Source organism: Syngnathus scovelli, chromosome 4 (assembly GCF_024217435.2).
Source record: "Syngnathus scovelli strain Florida chromosome 4, RoL_Ssco_1.2, whole genome shotgun sequence".
Taxonomy (NCBI): domain Eukaryota; kingdom Metazoa; phylum Chordata; class Actinopteri; order Syngnathiformes; family Syngnathidae; genus Syngnathus; species Syngnathus scovelli.
Window position 1 is genome coordinate 21,561,355 of NC_090850.1, and position 22,559 is coordinate 21,583,913.

The 22,559-nt window shown below is 39.9% G+C and overlaps 1 protein-coding gene across 1 annotated transcript in view; it reads right to left on the bottom strand.

The window, feature by feature from the left end:
- Nucleotides 1–9,078: 9,078 nt before the first annotated feature.
- The window catches only part of LOC125966678 (protein kinase C-binding protein NELL1), a 98,063-nt gene continuing 84,582 nt past the window's right edge, over nucleotides 9,079–22,559 (bottom strand). Inside the window, exons 16-21 of the mRNA XM_049717061.1 lie at nucleotides 19,935–20,030; nucleotides 17,352–17,492; nucleotides 14,795–14,991; nucleotides 13,301–13,477; nucleotides 12,911–13,135; nucleotides 9,079–12,501 (exon numbers count right to left, since the gene is read on the bottom strand). Coding sequence (XP_049573018.1) covers nucleotides 12,451–12,501; nucleotides 12,911–13,135; nucleotides 13,301–13,477; nucleotides 14,795–14,991; nucleotides 17,352–17,492; nucleotides 19,935–20,030 — 887 coding nt within the window. The 3' untranslated portion in view covers nucleotides 9,079–12,450. The remainder of the gene's footprint in view (nucleotides 12,502–12,910; nucleotides 13,136–13,300; nucleotides 13,478–14,794; nucleotides 14,992–17,351; nucleotides 17,493–19,934; nucleotides 20,031–22,559) is intronic.

Genomic DNA, 22,559 nt, shown 5'->3' on the forward strand with positions numbered 1-22,559 from the left:
CGTGCTGGTGCATTGTCGACAGGTAGCTTTTACAGCAAAAATTAATAATAATTTAAATAATAATATTAATTTTAACAATAATTTTAATAATAATTGTAATAATTTTAATACTTTTAATAATTTTAATGATTTTAATAAGCGGTGAGAGGGCGGCAGCTGTACAAAGTAATCCGTGATGAGTAATCATAGCCCTTTTGTTTTTGATGGATGAAGAAAATAGCTACTGTTTTCCCTTTTTTTGACAAGTTTCTTCATTACTTAATAAGAGCCTTGGCTTGGTAGTCACACCCCTAATACAGAAAGGCTATAATTTGGTGGCCGTACAGCAAAACCCATCAGCAGTGACAGCTCATGAATAGAGAGACTCTGCATCGCCCTCCCTTCTCAGCTGAGTCACCCTGAAAGGGACGGAAATTGAATAATGAAAATCAAATATAACATAAATACATTAGGAAAAATTATAAAGAGATATTGCTGAGAAAAACGGATTCATTTCTCTCTGGTGTCTCAAAGGTTGGTTTGTCATGGTGATAAATAATCTTGTTTACAAGGTTGGCAACTTTAAATAGAATCGCGATGATGTGAAAAGAAAAAAAATTAATTGGAGAGCATTTAACACTAGTTGAAAGTACTCGGTTAGGTCTTATGCAAATGACACAACATTCACCCCAGTTTCCAGTGCTTTGGTTGTCATGGTAACCAAAGGCATAAGGCGGGTGGATTTTTCCTTAAGTAGTAAGAGGAAGAAAAAGAAATAAGTGCTCACTTCAAATTACTTCATTACCAAGCCACAAAATGATACTTCAATTCAATGACATTAAGAAGATTTGATCGGAATTTTCAAAAAAATACGATGGTTAAAAGTTACATGCATAAATTCAACCGAGTATTCCTTGTCGCTTATAAACCTTGTCGGCTAGTCAGTAGATAAAGAGTAAAGACAACTTGGTGAAAAAATCAAAATATAATGTAAAAGTAATCATTTGGTCTTCCCTAAGCTATCTTGTAAGTCTTGTTCCAAATTCTAATACCCAAAGTTTAAAAAAAAATAAAAAAATTATCTCTTGTCTAAATTGATCTTTTTGATGTTAAACCAAAATGTTTTCATAAGTAAATAAACAAAAATAAATAAATAAATAAATAAATAAATAAATAAATAAATAAATAAATAAATAAATAAATAAACTTCAGTCTTTAGCAAAAATAAATAAATTTCTGACAATTTCCTTCCTTCATAATAAAAATTGCTAGCAATATCGAATCTTTTAAAAAAAAAAATGAAGACAATTTGTAATTTTTTGATTGACACGAAGTCCATGCACAATTTGTCTTCACGGGCCACATAAAATGATATGGCGGGCCTTCTCTGGCCCCCGGGCCTTAAGTTTGACACCTATGCTCTAGCTGATTTTCCCCTTGATGTTTTAAGTCCTTGGTAGAAGAAAAAAGTAATTTTGACTTCTCTGACACCTCAAGAAGCATTCTGCCTTGAAAACTGGAGGACCAATCTTCTATCTGTGCTCCTCTATCCAGTGCTGTTCAGGATTGCAGGGTATTAAGAAAGATTCAGCTCTCAGCCGGGGCCCATGGTATTTACTGAATAAGTACTCAAGGCAGTGATGGAAAGACCTGCAATCTATACCACATGGAGAGAGAGACAAAAAAAAAACAATGTTCAGAAAAAACCCCCCACTGCAGTTAGCAATTGTACTTTTCAGAACTTACAATGTAGAAAGCAAAGCGTGTCACTTTTGATGGACCATAAAAGTAGATTCTTGACGACTGTGAGTATCGGGCTGTCAAGGTTTCCCGCCAGGAGCATTACAGTCATTTACTTTTATTGCATATTCTTCTGCTTTGTCCATATTCAAAAGTGCTTTCGCTATAGGAATCATGTCATTACGGAAGTAGCCTATTTTTTATAGATTCAACGCTGAGCTGGGGGGAACTCATCGCACATTCAGATTTGGCGAAAAAAAAAAAAATCTTTTCAGGTTGCAACAACCTTTTATTTGAATTCATAAAAGCCAACATTACTGCCGACTGAGTTAATATCTTTGACGTCTATAACCGTCAATGGCACTGAATGAGTACATTAATACCAGCTTGACACGCTAACACACAGGTGTCAAACTCAAGGCCCGGGGGGGGCAGATACGGCCCGCCACATCATTTTATGTGGCCCGCGAAGACAAATTGTGCATCAAATAGAATTGCAAATTGTCTTCACTTTTAATAATCTTTTTTTTTGATTTTTTTAAATATTTGACCAGTTTTTACTCATGACTTATTTGGGTTGACAGTCATAATGGTTCTCCGAAAGAAGCTATGACTACAATGCGGCCCGTGAAAAAAATCAATTTGACACCCCTACGCTAACATTTCATCGCGATAAAAAATTGAAAGTTTCCTAAAAATGGTCAAAGTCTCGCTTTCCAGCTTATTTCCCAACTTCCATACATATCAATAATTGTCAGACTAAAAACTGCCACTCCCGCTTGGTCACCCTCACGAGTCTGCGCTGCTCAAATATTTCTGTTCGACTCCCACTGGGTACCAGATTGCCTTCTGACCGAGCCACCGCCTTTTGGCAGCAGGTTCTAAACTCGGGCGGCAGAAAAAAAACCCACACCCGTCGTCCATCGCCGAAACATGTCCTGCCAAATATGCGGCCTGGTGATAAAATTGAAATTTAAAACTTTTTTTTTTCAATCTGCTTTTCGTCCCCAACAACCATTATTTCAAGTGTAACAGATGGCTCTATTTTTATAATCGAATCAGACACTCAAGCTTCCTCGAAAATTCCACAACACCGGTGTCCGGAAATTTCATTGCAGCCCCCATCTCGGCAGGGTTAATTGACTCTCAGAATCAATTTCTACTCGTTGTACGTCTCCGTTGCCAAAGCTATATCAATATCTCTTCATTATGCCAGCAAACAAAAGTCCTTCCAGCTGTAACAAGCCACATAATAATTTGTGTACCCGAGCTGCCGCTAAGAACTCCGTCTAGACTGAAGCGTACATGGGAGGTGTCAGTGCTTTCCAGGGGCTGCTCTCCATCTGCTCACAAAGATAACACATTCAATTTCATTTACGCTGCAAGCTGAGCCACGCTCCTCTTCTGCGCCGCCTGTGTTTGAGGTACAAGGAGAAAAAAAAAAAAAAGACAAGAGCGGGATGTTGCAAACAAAATCCCAAAAAGCCACTTCAGTCAGCTCACACACTCACCAAATAATTAACGATTTGAAAGATATGCAAACAAACGGGATGCGGTTCTGACGTCTCGCTCCGTGCTACTATTTTCTACCTGTGCGTTGATTTTGGCATCAGCATCCTGTTTTCCTAAATTTGTTGGTTGGCTGTCCATTAATATCGTGGTCTCCAACCACCGGTCTGTGGCCTAGTACCGGTCCGTGCGCCATTTGGTACTGGTCTGCATGGACAGATGAGGAAAAACAATTTATAAATAAATAAATAAATAAATAAATAAATAAATAAATAAATAAATAAATAAATAAATAAATATAAAAAAATTAATTAATTTAAACAAATAAATACATTTAAATAGGTAAATAAATGCATTTTGATAGATAAATAAATAAATAAATAAATAAATAGGTAAATAAAGAAATTTTTATAAATAAATTAATTAAAAAAAAACATTTAAATAGGTAAATAAATGCATTTTGATAAATAAATAAATAAAAAAAATTATAAATAAATAAATAGATAAATAAATAGGTAAATAAAGAAAGAAATTTAAATAAATAAATTAATTTAAACAAATAAATACATTTAAATAGGTAAATAAATGCATTTTGATAAATAAATAAATAAATAGGTAAATAAATAAAGAAATTTAAATAAATTAATTTAAACAAATACATTTAAATAGGTAAATAAATACATTCTGATAAATAAATAAATAAATAGGTAAATGAATAAATAAATAAAATATGAAAAATAAAGTCATTGTAAAATCGCGCAATATAAACAATGATGTTTATTCTAAGCCACCATGATAAAACAAACAAACGAACAAAAATCACGGAAGACATCATTTCAAGTTCCCTTGAGCTCTAGTTGGACAAATGTTTCTTTGAATTAGTTGGACAAAACAGGTCTCTTCAACAATGCGGTTGCTGAGGCGTACTGGATCACCACAAGGAGAAAGAGTCTTCAGGTGTGCCCGTTGATTTTCAGACCCATTTTCGAGAACATCCATTTCTGTGTGATGGTGAGGATAGTGGAGCTCGCCCCCCGCCACACACACACACACACTCCCCTCCCCCCTCCCATTTCTAAAGACTATTGTCCTCCATCAGGCGCTGCAGGATGTTATCAGCCTCAGCCAGGCCCTCCTACGAATGTGTGTGTAGGTGTGTGAGCAGAGAGAGCGAGCGAGAAAGAGAGCAAAGGTTTGCTCTGAACATGACTGGCACAGATAGGAGAGACTTGAATGAATAACGCTCACAAATCAGAGTGTGTACTTATTTTTATCATCTTAAATAAGCAGTAAGGCTTTTTTTTTGTCTTCTTTCTCTGGAACTCCACTCTTTCAAGCGTGATGTCATTGGTGGTGATTGTGTGTCAACTACAAGTACGATGAGGAGCGGAGTGGATGAAGATCATGTACAAAAACGTACGCAGGAAGAGCCGTATTGTCGCTACATTGAACGCCAACGCCTATAACAATCTCATTTGCATAAGCGTCCACTTTTCCAGAATTCCTGAACTGCACATTTTCTGCAGCACACGCATCACACATAGTCCGTCTCAGTGGAAACAGAAATAGCATCAGTAATAAAACAATATAGTGAAGAAATACTATCTCATATAATAAGTTTTGAAGCGACCGGTGGTGAACTCATTCAGTGCCATTGATGGTTATAGACGTCAAAAATATTAACTGCAGTGAATGACGAAAGAGCACATTATGTCCATCCATCCATCCATCCATCCATCCATCCATCCATCCATCCATCCATCCATCCATCCATCCATCCATCCATCCATCCATCCATCCATCCATCCATCCATCCATTCATCCATTCATCCATCCATCCATCCATCCATCTTCTTCCGCTTATCCGGGGTCGGGTCGCGGGGGCAGCAGCTTTAGGAGGGACTCCCAGACTTCCCTCTCCCCAGCCACTTCATCCAGCTCATCCCGGGGGATCCCAAGGCGTTCCCAGGCCAGCTGAGAGACAGTCTCTCCAGCGCGTCCTGGGTCGTCCCCGGGGTCTCCTACCGGTGGGACATGCCCGGAACACCTCCCCAGGGAGGCGTCCAGGAGGCATCCTGATAAGATGCCCGAGCCACCTCATCTGGCTCCTCTCAACGTGGAGGAGTAGCGACTCTACTCCGAGTCTCTCCCGGATGACCGAGCTTCGCACCCTATCTCTAAGGGAGAGCCCGGACATCCTGCGGAGAAAACACATTTCGGCCGCTTGTATCCGAGATCTCGTTCTTTCGGTCACGACCCATAGCTCGTGACCATAGATGAGGACATTATGTCCTGTCACTCAAAATAATATAAAGAAAAAATTGCAATGGATTCATGCAATTGCAGGTGCGAAGTAAAGTTGGTGCATGAGGTCAACTCAAACTTCTGTCTTCCTGTCCATCTAACTGTTTGCATATTTTCTCAATGCCAGTTTGTGTGGGTTGTCCCCTGGTACTTGGGCTCCCTCGCATATTCAAAAAACAAGCATGGCTACTGCACTGAAAGCATCTTTTTTTTCCCCAAGATGCACGAGGGCTAATACTGGCAGGATTATGTAGGACATGCCCGACAACATTTGAATTTGTAGCTTGTGTAACAATCTCCGAGAATTGTCGTGTTGAAAATCAAGCCGGATGGATTTTTTGTTGCTTTTGACAGGTTCTACCTCCTTTCTAATGCCTGCAGCGTGTTGAAGTGACATTTGGTCGCATTTCTGTTTTGTCTCAAGGCAAGAATTGAGTAGCGCTGTCACACTCGTGCACGTTGCCATCCAAAATCTTCAAAGAATGCAGCCGCTTCGCAATGACAGGGTTGGAGGCTGCAGCTCGTCACGCCTAATACGAATCTGTCGACTTATCGCAGATCGTCTATTGATCAAGCAAACCTGGCCCACTTTCTGTCTTAGATCCAGATTGAAGGTCTCGCGGCATGAATAACAACAATGGGAATATTGCGGGACACAGCGAGTTGGTGGAATGCGTAATGAGACCCTTATTCAACATTTCCAAAGGAGGAGTCATGGCTCATGCCTCTTTATGGAGAGTACAAGAACATTCATTTGCTCTGCAATGTTTCATGTGAAATGAACGGACACGTACGATCGAGGTGGGAGGAGGTCTCAAAGTGCCCACTTCACGGCTCTGTGATTTCCCGAGCCATCTTTAAATCAACCGCCTGTGGAGTTCATTTTTAAATGTGCTCTGCGTGCATCAACTTGCCGCAGGACTCGAGAAAATCATTTCATTTTTTTCAAGGACATTTAGAGAGGGGACACTTCAATTGGCGTTGAATGGAGTTATTTGTGCTCACACCCACAACGTCGCAAGGCACCTTTTTTTTAATTAATGGGTCATGATACACTTGCAATGTTTTTTTTGCCTCGCCTCCCGCTGATAATGCATAATTTTGTCAAAAATCAATGGAGTTATTTGTGCTCACACCCACAACGTCGCAAGGCACCTTTTTTTTAAATTAATGTGTCATGATACACTTGCAATGGTTTTTTGCCTCGCCTGCCGCTGATAATGCATAATTGTGTCATTACAAAAATAAAATTTTAACACAGTTAGGTTAATATTAACAGTAAACATTCTACCTTAACTTTGCTAACGTAACGTCGGAGTCTTATTCCTTTCAATTTGAAGCCAACATCTGACATTAGCCATCAAGACACATTCCGACTACAGCAGCGTCCTCTCCTGACATTCAAGATTTTAATTTTTAAGAATTAATGAAACATCACATACTTGTTTTGAACAGCACTTGTACACCCTCTCAATTAAAATCCATTTGCCTAATTAATAAACGTTACCACTTAATAAATTGTGACAGAGAAATAATGATGCCAGCCAGGCCGTGTGTGAGAAGGTCACGGTGAATCCGCATAGATGATGCTTAAATTGTTGTCATTTTCTCTCCCTCCGCTGAGGCAATTTGGCCAGACGTAACATCCAGATGGTCAGCTCTGGCAGCCACGCTAGCGAGCAGTGTAAAGATGTACACAAAAACGCTTTATGGGATTCAAGCATTGTCATTTGATGAGCTGACAATCGAGATTTTATATAACTCCAGCACGTAATCAGGGTATGGCTATTTATGAGCTTATTGAGTATCGCATTTCGTGACAGTTTACTTATACAACACCTTGTGATATATTTCAGGTGTCAAGAAGGTCGTCCCATCATCTTATTGGTTCTGTCGGGAACTGCATGAAAAATTCATACTTTGGGCAAGTTATGCTGCCCGCTCACATTTAAAAAAAAAAAAAAACTTTCCATTTGATAGGTGTATTCCCAATTTGCTGTCCTCCTGTTTACTACGAATATATCTTATATTTTAAAAAGTTGTTTAACAAACTTAGAAAAAAAAGTCCTTGAGCAATTCTATTAATTAGTAAAACAAAACAACCACAGAATTTTTCTCATACTTGCTGGATATATAAAAACGTTAAAAATTGCAACACGTGGAAAAATTCCATGCGTTTGAATGACGTGCGGTAAAAAATTTGTTTGCAAGGAAGCAGCCGGGTCCGGGAGGTCACGCAAACGCTTTCCAAAGTACACAAGCAGAAATACTTGCACAGCGCTCCGATGTGACACCGGGTTAAACAAACACTTAACTGCTCCGTTCGCCCTGCGGTCGACAGCAGCGGCGAGGCGGCCCTGTCACTTGCTCAGCTGCACTTTTTAATTATATTCCAATTGATCGCTCTCAATGTCGATAAGGCATTTAAGCTGCTTGATCCTTGTTGCGTTAACGTGAACAATACACACCTTCTGGGGTGAGCCGCTATTGGTTTGCATTTCTAACTGGTTGCCCTTTTTAAGGAATGCTGATTGAGAGACAAAATTGATCGAGGGTGGATGGATGGACTAGAGGGGGGCGTGGCTTCAGAATTGCAGAAACTTTCTATTCTGCTGAAATGATACAAGCCAAACAACCTGTTTGATTCTCTCAATGTAGTAATTTAAAGTTCTTGAGTTGGTTTTTTTTAAGAGCAGAGTTTGGAGATGGTTGTTGTCGGTGGTGACCTCGGTGGCGCCAGCCCATGAATGGTAAGCAGCCTTGGGTGGACCCGCCCAGTGAGGATGGACACGGAGCTCTGGGCCACCACTCACCATGACCACAAGCGGCAGAGCGGAGAACACGGAGAAGTTGCTACACAGCTGAGTGGCACTGGCTTAATTGACAACCCCCCCACCACACTACAATCCACTCCTCCATGGAGGATAAAGCTATCCATACTGATTCGTGAAAAGCAGATGCTCATTGAAACTCAGGGAGCCCCAAGTTCTATTAAAAGTCTTGTGTTTGAGTGCGGACTGAATGAGTGAAAAAGATTTGTTTATCCTGACATCACAATTAAAACTCATGCAGGGGGAGAAACAGATGGAGTCCACACACTTTCTGCCACAATACAGAAAACTGTATGTTGAAAAGCAGTACGTGATGTCATTTGCTTCTAAATTGGTGCGAAGTAAAGCTTGACATAACATTGTATACTTATTAATATCAAAAAAGCAAAAAAATAAATGAAAAACTGGCCAAATAACATTTTTGATACTCAATCTGACAATGACTGCCACCTACTGTAATGGATGTGCAATTACACTTTAGAAAATACAGGTTTCCTTGGTTACCATTAATTTCCTCGGTTACAATTAATTTCCTCGAGTACATATAAAATGTATTATACAGAAAAACCTAGACGTTTTTTTTTTCTTATCATTATCTACGGTTGGTAAAACGGAATTGATTTTTGCCGGAAGGCGAGCAAAGGTCATAATAATGCTACTTTTCTTGAAGTGAGAGTGGCCATCAGACTTTAGAGCCAAAGAGAACCACAGCAAATAAACAACTCAAATATTTATTACCTGGAGAATGTCTTACAGCAAACTCACAACACAGTCTTCAAGTCAAATGACACTTAACCCTTTGAGTACAAGAACAGTAAATGTGAATTTCTCCAGTGTGTTGTTTGTCTGTCAAAATCATCAAGAAGCATATCAGGATGGAAAAGGTCCAAAGCTCCTTTTTTTTTTCCTCTTTTTTTTTTTTTAGACATAATGGAGCAACACAGTGTCTTGTTTTTTTCTTTTTTTTTGTGAAAATGAATCAACAACATTTACTCAACGCTGAATTTCGATTTTTTTTTCTTTCTCTTTTTTTTACTATTTTGTCTGATTATCTTTTCCTCCCCATCAGTTTCGTCAGTGCAGTGAATCGATGCAGACTCCAGTGTACAAACATACAGACTAGTCTAATCCATAAAGTTTCCCTAAAACAGTGACGAGAGAGAAAAAAACTATGGCGGTTACTAAAAGGGTTAAGGCAAACATAGAAAAATAAATAGCAATAAAAACAATGTACAGCTTGCTTCTCATACTGGACTCAAAACACTCCTAAGAAGCTCTAGTTAATGAGAATTATTCACATTCCTTTGATATACTTTACAGAAGCCTTCCACTTTACAATCTATTTACAAAGAATTGCGCAATCCTATCCAAATAAAAGTCGAAACACGTTAGGCATGAACACAACGGTAATAGAAAACTGTATAATTTCTTCATATCGTCAGTATGTAAAAACATTTACACACAAACTTGCAATGTGTTTACAGATTTTTTTTTTCTTCAGATATCAAATAAATCAAAAGCACGCGCAGAAAAGAGTGATTTTTTTACAAATGTCTGCGGCGTTCGACTTGAGTGAGATCAGTGTACATCGCTTGGTTTTAAATTGTATGCTGACTCTGCACAATTAACACACGATTAAAAAAGTGATGGTGACGAAGGGCGATATATGGAGATTCGTTCCTATGAGACACAAACAGATGCCAAGGCGAACAGACGAGACAAGGTCAGCGTGGCTGAGAAGTCAAAGCGGCGACGCACCCCTCCGCGTGACACCGCGTCCCCTCCGGAGGGACAATGACACGGCCTAGCACGAGATGACCCTTCAGTTTTCACAAGCCCAACGCAGGAAGGGCAAAAGGAAGGCAAATTACTCATGCAGTTCCGTCTAGCTATGTGGCTAATTTTGGTCTCTTCGTAAACAAAACTAAAAAAAAATAATTTTAAAAAATGGACAAATGAAATAAAAAAAAATTAAATGGATCAATAAAAAATTAGATGAATAAATAAATAAAAATGACAAATAAATGTAAATAAATAAATACATAAATAAATATTAAATACATGAACAAACAAATGAAATGTGGCTAATTTTGGTCTCTTCATAAACAAAAAAAAAGAGAAATAAATAAATAAGTAAATAAAATAAAATAAAATAAATGGACTAACAAATGAATCGTGGAAGTTGCCAGGCTGAATTTGTCCACAATACAGAAACGCAATTTATAAAGTCACTGATGGACGAGTACCGATACGAAGTACCAGTATCCGATTTATTTCATGCATTTTTAAGGAAACTACTACATTTAAATATGGAAGTCTTTCTTTAAAAAAATTTCCATTGATTCTTTGGGGGGAACTAACTATATCCTGTTCCAAATGTTGTGTATTCCAGATTGGACTGACAAGTGTACCAAATAACAAGCCTGGGCAAAGCAGATGTTCCAAAGCACGTTCCAAGAGAATCCGACAAGAATTTCATTCCAGTATCGGTACTTAACCGTTCGACTACAAATACACTCTCGGCAATCCATCTCCCATTTTGGGGGTGAAAAAAAGCAATATTACCAACAGCGACAGACTCAAAGTGTGATGAAAGGGACACTCAAGGGAAACGAGCCCTCTCAAGACAAACATCAACATGATGGAGAAGAGAACAGAAGCCAAAATAGAGCCAGAACATGGAGAAAGAGCACTGACATTTTGTGTCTTAATGAGCCTGACCGTCTGTAAACAGATTCGACACACGGTGACCCGCTGGCATACTGGAAAGCGGACGACCGGGGTCTTTTAATTATCTCTTTCCTCCTTTTTAGTGTCTTGCTGTCAATGCGTGTGTGTACGGCGAGGAGCCGGGCCACCTTGGGAATGACAGAGCAATCTGACCAACGTCCGGCAATTTAATCAATGTCGTGGGGACGACCGCTACCCACTGTGGAAATCACGTGCGGTTGTTTGACAGACAATTTACAGCTTATGAAAGAATTACAGACCAAAATGTGAAGAGCTCACTCAAAACTGAGAGGTCCACAAGGATTAAAATGACGTAAATATTTTTATGCACAAAAGGATTGTGTGATTAAAAAAAAAAGTAATCAAATGAGGTTTTGAAGAGTTAGACATTTTTACAAATATGTACACGTCGCATCTAAAATCGTTGTATGTAAGAAGATGTTTTTTTTTTTACCTTACAAATGAGTTAAAAGAAAATAATGAGATTAATTTGAGCCCAGTGTTAATTTGTCGTACCATTTTCATAGATTTTTTCGATTTGCATAGCTCAGGTTTTAGCTGGGATCATTGCTGCTTGAAAACTATGATGGGGAAAAAAAAAGATGAAATTTATTTGTTGTAACCTCATTGTGGGGTTTTGTGATTCGCAAAAACCTTGATTTGAATTTTTTTTTCGCATCTCATCCACTCAACCGAGGGCTGACTACAAGCTACTGTAACTCACTATTGCTCCTAGAGGTAAAACCGGGTATTGCAAGGAATAAATCAGTGTTACTTCATTAGATATTGCTGAGAAATGTTTATGCTATTTGACAATTACCAGAAGCGGCCATATTTCTTCCTTCACATCCAATCAACCATAATAATTCCCAAAATATTATGAATCCACTCAATAGTGAGCCATAAAACAAATCGTATCGAACAACATTCTTATTGACCTCATTCGCAGGCTCTTCAAACTTTGATTGACAGCTCTCAGCGCCTTGTGTCTAGTTTGGGCCTGAAAAGATAAAAGCCAAAATATTTGTTTGTGAAACAGAAGAAAAGATGAAAACATACAGCAGGGGATGTGAGTAGCTTCAACCACAAGCTCCTCGTGTGGAGCTACGACTCGCAGTCACGTCCTGCCAACAGTGTCAGGTGGGGGGGATAACCCAACGTCTCAACCAGTGTGTGTTTTTATTTTCGGTGCACACATCGGCATACACAAGGATGTGCAAGAGTTTGTCCCCCTCGAAAAAAAAAAAAAAAAAGAGCTCCAGTTGTTTAGCAATGGGAAGCGGGGCAGGGCGGCCCTGCGGCGAAAGGAGGAGTCAGGGAAACAGTGAGAAAAAGCATCACCAGAAGATGAAGAGCATCAGTTGTTCTGGAGGCAGTCGAGATCCAGCGAACAGCAAACGTTTCCGTTCTGTGGATGGCAGCACAAAAAAGAAATAAGCGTTGTATCATTTAAATCCCATCATGCAATGCTGTGAAGCAAACATTTTACAAATTCACAAGAATAGAATCAGGCATTCGTAGAAACTGCCGATACCAGTCACCGATACTTAAGGCAAAACAAATTTACACTGACTAAATCTTCCTTGGCAGTAGAATTTTCACCGAATCATCTTCTGTGTCACATTTTTTGTGGAATTTTTGTCTATATATATTAAAATACAAAATTGTTAGTATTGATAATATTTTAAGTGAAATTATGCTACTTGGTGTCTGTGAAATTTGGTATTATTTCAACTGCAGTAGTCTCGGTGAAGAAAACCGTTCAATAATTCACAAAGATGACTCAATCATCAACAACAAATATTGCTTCGTCTTACTTTACACATGCAGCCGGTGCAGGGCGAGTTGGGCATCTGCCACGCGTCCCCGCTGAGGCGCGTGACGCCGGCGTGGTCCGAACACGTTTGTCGGATGTCGTAGGCCAAACTGTCGGCCAGGCAGGGGTCTGTGACGCAGCGCGGGCAGCATTCGCCTTCGGCCACTGCCGTGTACTCGCACATCAGCACAGGACAAACCAGAGGCCAGCAATCCACCTCGCCCTCCTGGAAACGACATGGAAAGTCATCCATGAACGGCTTTGAAACATAGCTTAAGTCTGAGCTCCGTATTGATGAGGAGATTCTGTTCCAGCCCAGAGATTTGCCTTGAAGGTCGGGTTTCACTTGGGACGCTAATTTACATGCATGTACATGTGTGTGTTGTCTGACCATGCAGCGGCACTGTTGGCAGCCATAAAGCCAAGACGCGCCGCTCCGGTAGAGTGTCCGGCCGCTCTGGTCCAAACATTGGCTGCTGGGTCTGTTATCGCAACTGGGACAGCAGAACAGATCCTCCTCTGGGTCTGCGCAGTCACAGGGTTTCCTTCGACAGTACGTCTGGCCATCCTGGAAAGCGCAGGTTGTAGTTGCTTTGAATACACGTTTTCAATTTTTAATCCGAGATTCACGAACGGCTCGAATGTTGTGCGTGTTTGAATCATTGATTCGTACACAGCCCATCCAGGAAGACAAAAAAGATATTTTTCAGGATGAAATAATTATATTGTTTTTGAAAAGCAGAACCGGATGCCCACGTTTCAATTTATTTGGCATATACAGATTCGAAATTATGCAAACCGACCTACCGCTGTGAGTAACTGCTGTGTTGAAAAGGAGAAATTCCTCCTCAAGGTTTTCAGGGAAAAATTGCTTGGTATTTGGAACCAATAATTGCCTACCACAATGTGAGGATCCCTCCAAGCTCTGGAATTTTTCTTTCTGTGTTGTGTTGTTTTGGCATCCATTTTTATCAGCTACTTTTTAATGTAGCTGTAGGTCAAACTCAAGGCCCAGCGAGTACCGAAATTTGACCGCATATTGACTGAATTTGTGGACACTCGGTCCCTATATCTTCCACTCCACCTGCTAAAAACTTAATGGGTGGTTTTACACAGAACAGCAAGCGCTGTCTGGCTCAGCGATGGCAGTCTAGTGGCGATATAAAAACGTTACAAGAAAATGCCGTTCGAAAATGTACGAGGGCTGTAAAATGGCTCTGCATACCGTTAAAAAGGTAACACGGAGCCAATGTTTTATCTCTGCGTATTGTCCCGCTTCGTTAAGCGCCAGGCCAATTCTTATGGCCTTGGTCTTTACATTTACGGGGTGGAGCCTGCCGGGGAATTAACAACCAATTGCGGAGACGCTCGCCTCGGCAGGAAGTCCGCCACTGCTGTGATTTTTTTTTTTCTCCCAGTAAATCCAAATTCGTGTTGCCTATTTACCGTTCAACAACAGCTTCATAATGAATATAATCGCCGTGGATGACATGTTGAATAATTCATAGATTGTGTTCATTATAGCCTTTGTGGGAGATGTTCTTTCCATGCGTAATTTGATTTGGTCATTTCCGAAGCGCGTCTTTCAAGTATGTGCCAAAGGCTAAGTGTGTGGGACTCTCTTTATCTTCCAATGGATTGTGTTGGCGCACGTTAGCATACGCATCGTTTTTGCATCATGGTAAAACAGGCCAAGTCTGTGCACAGCCATAAAAAGCACGTTTCCAGTGAATCCATCTGTCATAAATTGAGGACAGATACAAATCCGTGTATTAATCTCGAGTTGATTTGCCCTTTTGCCCTTTCTCGTCTCCACTGGCATGTCAGAATTAATGACATAAAAATGATCATCATAGAGTCCTGATTAGAAATTGTTTCTCAGTACCTTGCAGGAACAAATAGTGCAGATGTCATAGCTGGGTTTCCAGTCTTCCCGGTTCCTTCGGATGATGCCCTCTTCTTGAGGGCAGTCCCCGGTGCAACCCGGACCCGACGCGCACACGCAGTCGTAGCTTCCCGGTAGGTTGACGCAGACGCTGTTGTTCCAGCAAGTGTGTTTCTGCGCAATGCACTCGTCGATGTCTGGGAGGCAGATGAAAAAAAAAAATCACGCAAGGCCTGCAATGAATAGATTTTACACGACGTACATGAAAAGGGAGTCGATCGGTTATTAGTGATTGAGATTTTTTTTCTTTGTTATTTTACACGGCAAAAACACAAGTGGGACACATCATAGCTTCGATCTTCTCTCTGTCAAAATATATTTGTTCTCCACGTTGTTCCGAGTCATGTCCGCCAGCTATTGTGCATCAGAGTTTACACAAACTACATGGATCAATTAATCAGTAAGCGTTTCAATACAACTGCAAGCCTCAACCGCAAAAATAAACAGACACGCGATATTCAATATTAAACGTGCATCTCCCCGACTGTCAATTTGAGCGTTATTGTGTTTTTCTCGCTATCAGCACGTCCTCAGCAGCATCCAGGTACCTCAGCTGTAACGTTACTCATTTTCATTTGCCAAACCAAATGTGACATCCTGCCCAAATGCTGGGGTTAGCACCATCTGCTACTTTTTTTTTTGTTCTACTAAATTACCACACTAATGTGAGCCTTTCAAAGTAATCTCGTGCAATATAAAAGGTAAACAAACAATCACTGAGATGAAGCTTGGCTCATGTTGTAGCCATGACAATAAACTGTGCCGTCGCTGAGCACATGCTGGAATTATTTGGTTTGTGTAAAAAAAAAAATAAAAAAAAAAATGAACCAGAGCATAAAAGCTCAGCTGAGAACATATTGTTCCTCCCGCGGACTATTTGCATAGACTACATCAAATCCCCATTAGCGGGTAGGACATGCACCTCTGCTGCTGAAGGATTAATGCTCGTCATGCTACATTCACCGCATTCCGCCAGAAGCAGCCGCTCGCAGATGACACACACCCGAGATTGCAACACAAAAGTCATTAGTAGAACGCAGCTGAGCACAGCCGACCGGATGGAAAACCCCAAAACGAGTGCCCCGATACCGCAAGATACTCAATACAAACTAGCTCAAAACTTTGCAAATCATGTTTGTGCCACGGGTTTCCACATAGCGGGAACGGGGTACCCACACATTTTATGCAGGGAGACAGTGTGTTATTAAAATGCATCATCCTCAAGATTCCTGGTAAAGCCAGGCGTCTCTCCTCAATGCTCGAGGCATAATTCATAGATTTTACGATGCAAGCCGTGTAGCGCTCAGTCAAAGCAATAATGCAAAAGCGATGCAGCTGCCGCCATCCCGGACGCAACACAATGCTATTCAACATCCCGCAATGCTTCCAAATGAACTGAGAATAAATGTTAGCGTAGCTTATTTTATTCAGCTCACTTCAATGGAGGGCAAATGGTGCTAACTCATCACCGTCCATCCATCCGTCCGTCCTTTCTATCATTTCTTTCCAATTACAGTTGACTGAATTAATCTAATTTGATTCATAAATTTTGGTTTTATCTTCAGCGGCCCCGACATATTTGGTGGTTATGTGTCAGTATATCAAAGATGGCCGTCCTCTCCCCTGATAGAATGGAAAGTATTGGGAACCCAATCAAGTTTCATTGATTGTTGCTTGCTGCAAAGGTGCTGATTTATGAAAGTATTGAATTCTATCAAATGCGGAATTGCACTCAACTGTGGCCTCACGGTGACGAGGTTCTGTGTTTGAATTTTACCTCGGACTTTGCAAGTAGTATTATTCTACTATTCGCTTCTACAGAATCTTTGTTTACAACATTGCCAAGGCTTTTTTTTTTTTTAGCTTAGCATACATTTTTACAACAACCTGATAATAACTACAATTTTTTTTCATTGCGTCATTGAAAAGTATCACGTATAGCCCATCACCTTGTCAAAAATGATGTTTTGAAATCACCCCGCATTAAACGTACACCTGCTGGAAAACATTATTACAGTGCCGCCATTATCATCATGACTAATATATTTACAGGAGCCCAGAATGAACACTTTCAAAAGGGGAGATTTTTAAAAACCATTTCAAAACATTGTGCTGTACTAAATGTTTTTCTTTTATCGGCTCTCCACAAAAATGTCATTCCCAATCCTTCCATCTTAAACTTTTAGAAAACAAATTTTGCCAACTAATTTCTCATATTTTGTTTCCCTTTAACTCACGACTGCGCTTGGATGCCCGAGTGCAGCCTTTGGCATTACTTTGAATCTTGTTTTCCCTCGTTTCAGTCGCGACCGTCAAATTGGAAGCGGGACAAACATATCTCGATTAGAAATGAGGCTCACGGCCACACGTGAATCCTATCAAGTAGAACGGATCAAAAATAAACAATGAGAAAGAAAGCAAAATATACTCCAGAATTCTAATCAGATCTCAGATCAGGTCTTGTCGACTGTTATTCTGAAGAATGTTTTCAACTCACCAATGCATGAGCTCCCATCAAGCAGATAGGAGCCATTGTCATGGAAACCGCTTCTGCATTCACAGTGGTACCAGCCGGGGAGGTTGACACAGCGGGAATGGTTGTGACACTCAATCAGGCCCTCCGCGCACTCGTTGATATCTGCACACACACATACAGACGCTTGATTATGAACATGAAACATCTGCGCCGTCCGGTTGGCTCACTGAAGGCTAATCCCGTCAAATTCTGTCACAAGAGTGGCGCCGGGCCAGCGGCTCCTCACATTAGACGCCGCCCATCTCTGCAGGGAAGAAAGCCGTGTGCACTTGCAGGTTTGCCCCCGCTTGCTTTGTTTCCCTCAAGTGGAGTAAATACTCCTGCCCGCCCGGCCGGCCCTTAGCGCTTTCTCAGGAGAGCGAATCGCTCTCATCCATTATGTATCATGTGAATTTTGCTGCTCATCTGCAGTACTTTGGCCTCTGGCTAGAAAAACGCCTAAATGCTAACGGTAGCCAAAAGGACAAGGAAGTCCTCATTAACTTGGTGATATGATATATATCAAACGTAATGGATAGAAAAGATAATAATGGTTGAGGAGCAATGATAAAAATGTAGATTAATAATATGTGGATGATGCTTGGGTGTTAATTTGTGCCCTGGCAGTGATTGGTTGAAGTGAAGTCTGTGTTTTGCCTCTGGGAGAGTGCGACACTGGACAGGCTATTGAAAATCAATACATGCACAGATAGAGTGTTACTGAAACTATAGGAGGGAGATGCCACATGTCTGAGTTCACAGATGGATATTATATTCACCGGCATGCTCTACTAAAAAAAAAAAAAAAAAATCATCAGAAAAATCCATATTTTATATTAGAATTGTCAGAAAAGATGTGCACATAAAAATCTGGGGTGTCATCTTAATTATTAAAGAGAGGAAAAAAAGAAGAAATACAAAATGAATAGAATTTGTGGCACATTACAAATTCAAAAATTTAATTGTATGCCCCCCCCAAAAGTTAAATCTAAGGACTAGAATTGAGAAATAGTACGAGAAAGCTGAATACGCAAAAAATTAAATGTGACATAAATCTGAAAAATTTGTCTTGTCCTCATATGACACCTCGACCAATCACAAGATACTTTTTTCAGTTTTGAAATCTTTCACAGTTGAAACTGCTCAACGTTTATATGAAGAGCATCCACAGAATTCGTAAACACTTTGGGCCAACGTCTACTTTTGTTCCCCTTCTAATATGTGTCAGATGCCTGAGGGGGCTGCCCTCCATCGCCCCCCCCAGGCCATAGATGAATCACGCGCTTCCTCACTCTGACAGATTTATGGCTGAAGGCAACTTGTACTTTCACAAATAAACATCACCGTGTGAAAAATGCTAATGCTAGCTTTTTTTTTTTTTTAGTTTGTGCTAATGCCAGAGAAACTTCCAACAACACATTAAGGAGATTATTTGCCAAAATAAAATCCTCACAGAAGGAAAAGTACTTCCTCCGAATATTAGTGAGGTCCTGAAAATCCAGGTACATCCTCGGCAGACCTTCCTAATACGTTGTTGTTAAATCTTCTTAAATTAAAGCCGAACGTTGTCATTTGTGATGTTTCCCAAAATACATAAACATGTGACTTGACAAGAAGCAAAGCAACATCAGCTAAGCTGGCAGGCAGCAGCGCCACCAGCCTTGCGAATAATAACAATAATCCCGCCGTACTCGCAAACATGGCTTTTCATCGTTTATGAAAAGAGACTCAGCCTAAAATGGTTTTCACCTCCAATACAAAATGTTACCATCCGAGGGCTCGCGCTCTGCTATTTTGTGAGAAAAACATATCAGCACTTTCTTCTCTCCATATTTCAGGCCTTTTTTTATTGGAAAATACACAAAATGTTTTTTTTCTTACAAGGCTAGTCTCTCCATTTTCTTCTATTGCAAGGGTGTCAAACTAATTTTTGTCGCTGGCCTCATTGTATTCGGTTTCCTTCGGAGGGCCATTATGAATGTCAACGCCTCAGACAGTCTGAAATCAGCGACTAGTAAAAAACAGTTTAAATATTCAAAAAAGATGAACGCTAATAAAAATGTCTAGCAATTATCTATTTTTTTAAAACAGAAAACAATTTGTAATTTTAGTATTGACACATGAAGTCCATGCACAATTTGTCACATAAAATAATTAGGCGGACCGTAATCTGGCCCCCGGACCTTGTGTTGGACAGTTTTGTTTTATTGGAAAGCTCTTCGGTTCCTTCTGCAGGGCCTCATTTCTCCTCCCCAATTTCCCAAAGGGAGGGGGCGTGCGAAGACTTTATGACAGTTTAAACTGTGAAGGGCTCTAAATTTTACTTTAGCTGGGAATTAATCCATGCAGTTAAAATAATCACCGAGCTCTCAAGAGACTCCCTTAGCTGAGCTCTCACACTTTTACATCGCAGTCCAAGTCCTACTAACCTACTAAATATGACGGGGGACTTATATATGAGAGTTTGCCGCTCATAAAAAGTCCAAACTGGTTGAGCCAAATGAAATAATGTGCCAGACATATGATGTCGCTCAAATTGAAATTAGAGCAAAATATCTGTCTTACCCGTCTCACAATATCGTCCTGTGAATCCTGAAGGACAAACACACGTGTTGGGGGACACACATGTCCCGCCGCTCCTGCAACCCTCTTCGCAGAAAGCTGAGAAGACAAGAAAAATATTTTTCTAAAAACGCTAACTTGCAGCTGTTAGGAAACACAAAGCATGAATGGATTTTTTTTTCTCACTTCTGTAATATTTTTATCATTCCACCATGTTGTGTTCTAACGCCATGGTGAGGGTGTGTAAGTTGTGAATTTATACGAAATATTGAAAATATCAATGTGAAAACAGCCAGTTAAGATTCAGAACTTGAATAAGAATCGCTGTGTGATTCATTTTAACACGGCCAAAGATTATTGATCAGTCGGCTTGAAGCATTTCTAAATTTTGCATTTCTAGTTTGCAATTCTAAAAAGATGCGTGCCGATGAGAGCATATAGTAAAAAAAAAATTGACTGATGCCACCTCAAACAGAAAAACACAAAGCAGATGGTCTGGTTTTCATTAAAAAATTTGGCACAAACACACAAGAGTAGGCGGCTAGCTAACAAGTGCAATTAATCCCCCCACCCAAAAAGTAGGAAAAGTTAAACAAGTGCATTCATAAAAAAAATGACGAAATGAGCCTAATTGACTGAACAACCTCGACGTTGCAAAAAATCACAACAGCAGCAAGAAAGCGCAAACATATTTACATAAAATCAAACTGACTGTATATTTAAGTGATTTAAAAATTCCCTCATCAAGAGCCTGATTGCTCCTGTACTAATAAAGCTCACGCTGAAATATTAATTACACTTGTATTGACTCAATCTATCTGCAGCACTAATCATCATTTCGCCGTCATCAGCGTTCCGCTGCCCGTCTTTTCCAACTAATGACTTTCAAACACGGGGAGGGGAAACCACAATGGCCGTCGTAACACTCGTGATTCATTATTACGTGTATCTATAAGCAACTAATGAATTAGGCTGCAGTAAAAATGAACGTTCAGGCTTCATTAAGTCTTGTGATTTTCAATATGTATGCTATTTTCTTAATCTTGTGATGAAGTCTTAATTAGAGCAATCTGTCATCGCTTCATCTTCTTGATGAGGCTACGCATATTCAGTAGTACGGTTGTCAGGGGAATACGTGACGGACAGACACGGGATGAAGCAGAATAAAACGTCAATATAGGCACTCCCACACAGGAGTAAAATTCAATTTAAAACTTCTCTAACCTCTTTTCGCACTTATAAACTGCTTGGTCTTGGAACCAAGACAGACTTTTGTTGATGTGTGGTTGGAATGAAAATGTGGAATTGTAGTTTATTAGTTAGTTTATTTTCTGGTCTCAAATAATGTACGAAGATACTAAATTATGCAAAGAAAAACAAAAAAAAACAATATCTGAAAAATATAATCAAAAGAAAATAAGAAAATATTAAAATATGATAATAATAAAAAATAAATAATGATAAAAAAGATAAATCACGCAAAGAAAAACAATATCTGAAAAATATAATCAAAGGAAAATAATAAGAAAATATTAAAATATAATAATAAAAATATCATATGATTTATATAAAACCTTTTCCTCACCCCCCGTGGGTGGTCTCTTTTTTTTTCCCTTCAAGCTCGGGTCCTCTACCAGAGGCCTGGGAGCTTGAGGGTTCTACGCAGTATCTTTGCTGTTCCTAGTACTGCACTTTTCTGGACTGAGATGTCAGATGTTTTTCCTGGGATCTGTTTCAGCCACTCCTCCAGTTTGGGGGTTACTGCCCCTAGTGCTCCAATGACCACAGGTACCACTGAAGTCTTAACTCTCCAGGTCTTCTCCAGCTCTTCTCTGAGCCCTTGATATTTCTCAAGTTTCTCATGTTCCTTTTTCCTAATGTTACCATCATTTGGGATGGCTATGTCAACCACAACGGCTTTCCTCTGCTCTTTGTCCACCACCACAATGTCCGGTTGGTTCGCCATTACCATTCTGTCTGTCTGGATCTGGAAGTCCCAGAGGATCTTGGCTTGGTCATTCTCTACCACCTTTGGAGGTGTTTCCCACTTGGATCTTGGGACTTCCAGTCCATACTCTGCACAGATGTTCCTGTACACTATTATATATATATATATATATATATATATATATATATATATATATATATATATATATATATATATATATATATATATATATATAAGAATAAAATACAATAATAATAAAAATATATAATATATATAAAATATATAGATATATATATTTATATACATATTTAGTGTCATCAAGCAGCTTCAATCAACCGTAGTTCCTTTCATCATTCGCTTTCTTTTTTTCGATTTCTCCTTCAACAATATTACCTTCTATTTTAGGAGCGGCGCCAGTGCGACGAATAATCCGTGCTAAGACGGCGCCTCCTTCATTGTCACTCCCGTGACCTCCGGTTAAACTATCTGGATGCTTAAGTGAGCCTGTTGCTGACTCGCGACTTCTCCAGACATGCTTATACTCACAGATTTGCTATTTGAGTTTCCCATTATGGACCCAGATTGCTTTCCAGTGGGTGGTGAGAATCAAATCACTCCACTATGTGGCACAGCTAACAGCCCCGTTCACGCTCATTGGGCATCTAAGGATCCATCTCAGA